At 27.6% G+C, this 1,996-nt stretch overlaps 1 protein-coding gene across 1 annotated transcript in view; it reads left to right on the plus strand.

Moving 5' to 3' along the window:
• LOC106469711 (ubiquitin-protein ligase E3A-like) overlaps positions 1-1,996 on the plus strand; it is a 53,314-nt gene that overhangs the window by 39,457 nt on the left and 11,861 nt on the right. The window contains exon 8 of the mRNA XM_013930223.2: positions 910-983. Coding sequence (XP_013785677.1) covers positions 910-983 — 74 coding nt within the window. The remainder of the gene's footprint in view (positions 1-909; positions 984-1,996) is intronic.

Here is a 1,996-nt window from a genome sequence, read left to right on the forward strand (position 1 = left end):
AAGTAACTATTGTTGAAGAGTTTATATTGGTGTTAGTATAGCACTCCAAGTAACTATTGTTGAACAGTTTATATTGGTGTTAGTATAGCACTCCAAGTAACTACTGTTGAACAGTTTATATTAGTGTTAGTATAGCACTCTAAGTAACTATTGTTGAACAGTTTATATTGGTGTCATTATAGTACTTCTAGTAACTATTGCTTAACTGTTTATCTTGGTGTTACTATAATACTCTGAAGTAAATATTTTGAACAGTTTATCTTGGTGTTTGTATAGTACTCCAAGTAACTATTGTTGAACAGTTTAACTAGGTGGTAGTATAGTACTGTGAACTAACTATTGTTGAACAGTGTATCTTGGTGTTTGTATAGTACTCCAAGTAACTATTGTTGAACAGTTTATCTAGGTGGTAGTATAATAATGTGAACTAACTATTGTTGAACAGTGTATCTTGGTGTTTGTATAGTACTCCAAGTAACTATTGTTGAACAGTTTAACTAGGTGGTAGTATAGTACTGTGAACTAACTATTGTTGAACAGTGTATCTTGGTGTTTGTATCGTACTCCAAAATAACTATTGTTGAACAGTTTATCTAAGTGGTAGTATAATAATGTGAACTAACTATTGTTGAACAGTGTATCTTGGTGTTTGTATAGTACTCCAAGTAACTATTGTTGAACAGTGTATCTTGTTGTTTGTATAATTCTCCAAGTAATTATAATAAAATAATTTAGTATAGTTTACTAATATAACTGGTGTGTCTGCATAGTGAAATGTGTCTGATGTTGGATCTGCACATCTGTGATTAACACAGAATATGTAGGAATATGTTGAAAGAGCAATGAATTAGTAATGAATAGTTCTATGAAAAAATGCTATAAATTGTAATATAAGTTTGTTGTTTTCAGCACTTTGACTTCAATGCTCTTGAGGAAGCTACAGAATATGATGGTGGATATACAAGTGACACTCCACTCATTAGGTAAGTTGGTTCTAGAAGTGTTTCCATTTGATGTCTTGCTGTGTGAGGGCAGAATTGATTGTTAACATAGGAGTATTCTTCTCTTCTGTAACTTTGCACCAGTTCAGTTTCAGATCTTTGTAACTCATGTTATGAAAAGTAATAAGTAGCTCTAAAGTAGGATCATGTTTTAATATTTAATAATAAGTAGCTCTAAAGAAGGAACATGTTTTAATATTTAATGATAAGTAGCTCTAAAGTAGGAACATGTTTTAATATTTAATAATAAGTAACTCTAAAGTAGGAACATGTTTTAATATTTAATAATAAGTAGCTCTAAAGAAGGAACATGTTTTGATATTTAATAATAAGTAGCTTTAAAGTAGGAATATGTAATATTTGATAATAAGTAGCTCTAAAGTAGGATCATGTTTTAATATTTAATAATAAGTAGCATGTTCCTACTTTAAAGCTACTTATTATTAAATATTAAAACATGTTCCTACTTTAGAGTTTTAATATTTAATAATAAGTAGCTTTAAAGTAGGAACATGTTTTAATATTTAATAATAAGTAGCTTTAAAGTAGGAACATGTTTTAATATTTAATAATAAGTAGCTTTAAAGTAGGATCATATTTTGATATTTAATAGTAAGTAGCTTTAAAGTAGGAACATGTTTTGATATTTAATAATAAGTAACTCTAAAGTAGGATCATGTTTCAATATTTAATAATAAGTAACTCTAAAGTAGGATCATGTTTTGATATTTGATAATAAGTAACCCTAAAGTAGGAACATGTTTTGATATTTGATAATAAGTAGCTCTAAAGTAGGATCATGTTTTAATATTTGATAAGTAACTCTAAAGTAGGAACATGTTTTGATATTTAATAATAAGTAGCTTTAAAGTAGGAACATGTTTTAATATTTAATAATAAGTAGCTTTAAAGTAGGAACATGTTTTAATATTTAATAAGTAACTCTAAAGTAGGAACATGTTTTGATATTTGATAATAAGTAGCTCTAAAGTAGG

Source organism: Limulus polyphemus, unplaced genomic scaffold, assembly GCF_000517525.1.
Source record: "Limulus polyphemus unplaced genomic scaffold, Limulus_polyphemus-2.1.2 Scaffold3626, whole genome shotgun sequence".
Taxonomy (NCBI): Eukaryota; Metazoa; Arthropoda; class Merostomata; order Xiphosura; family Limulidae; genus Limulus; species Limulus polyphemus.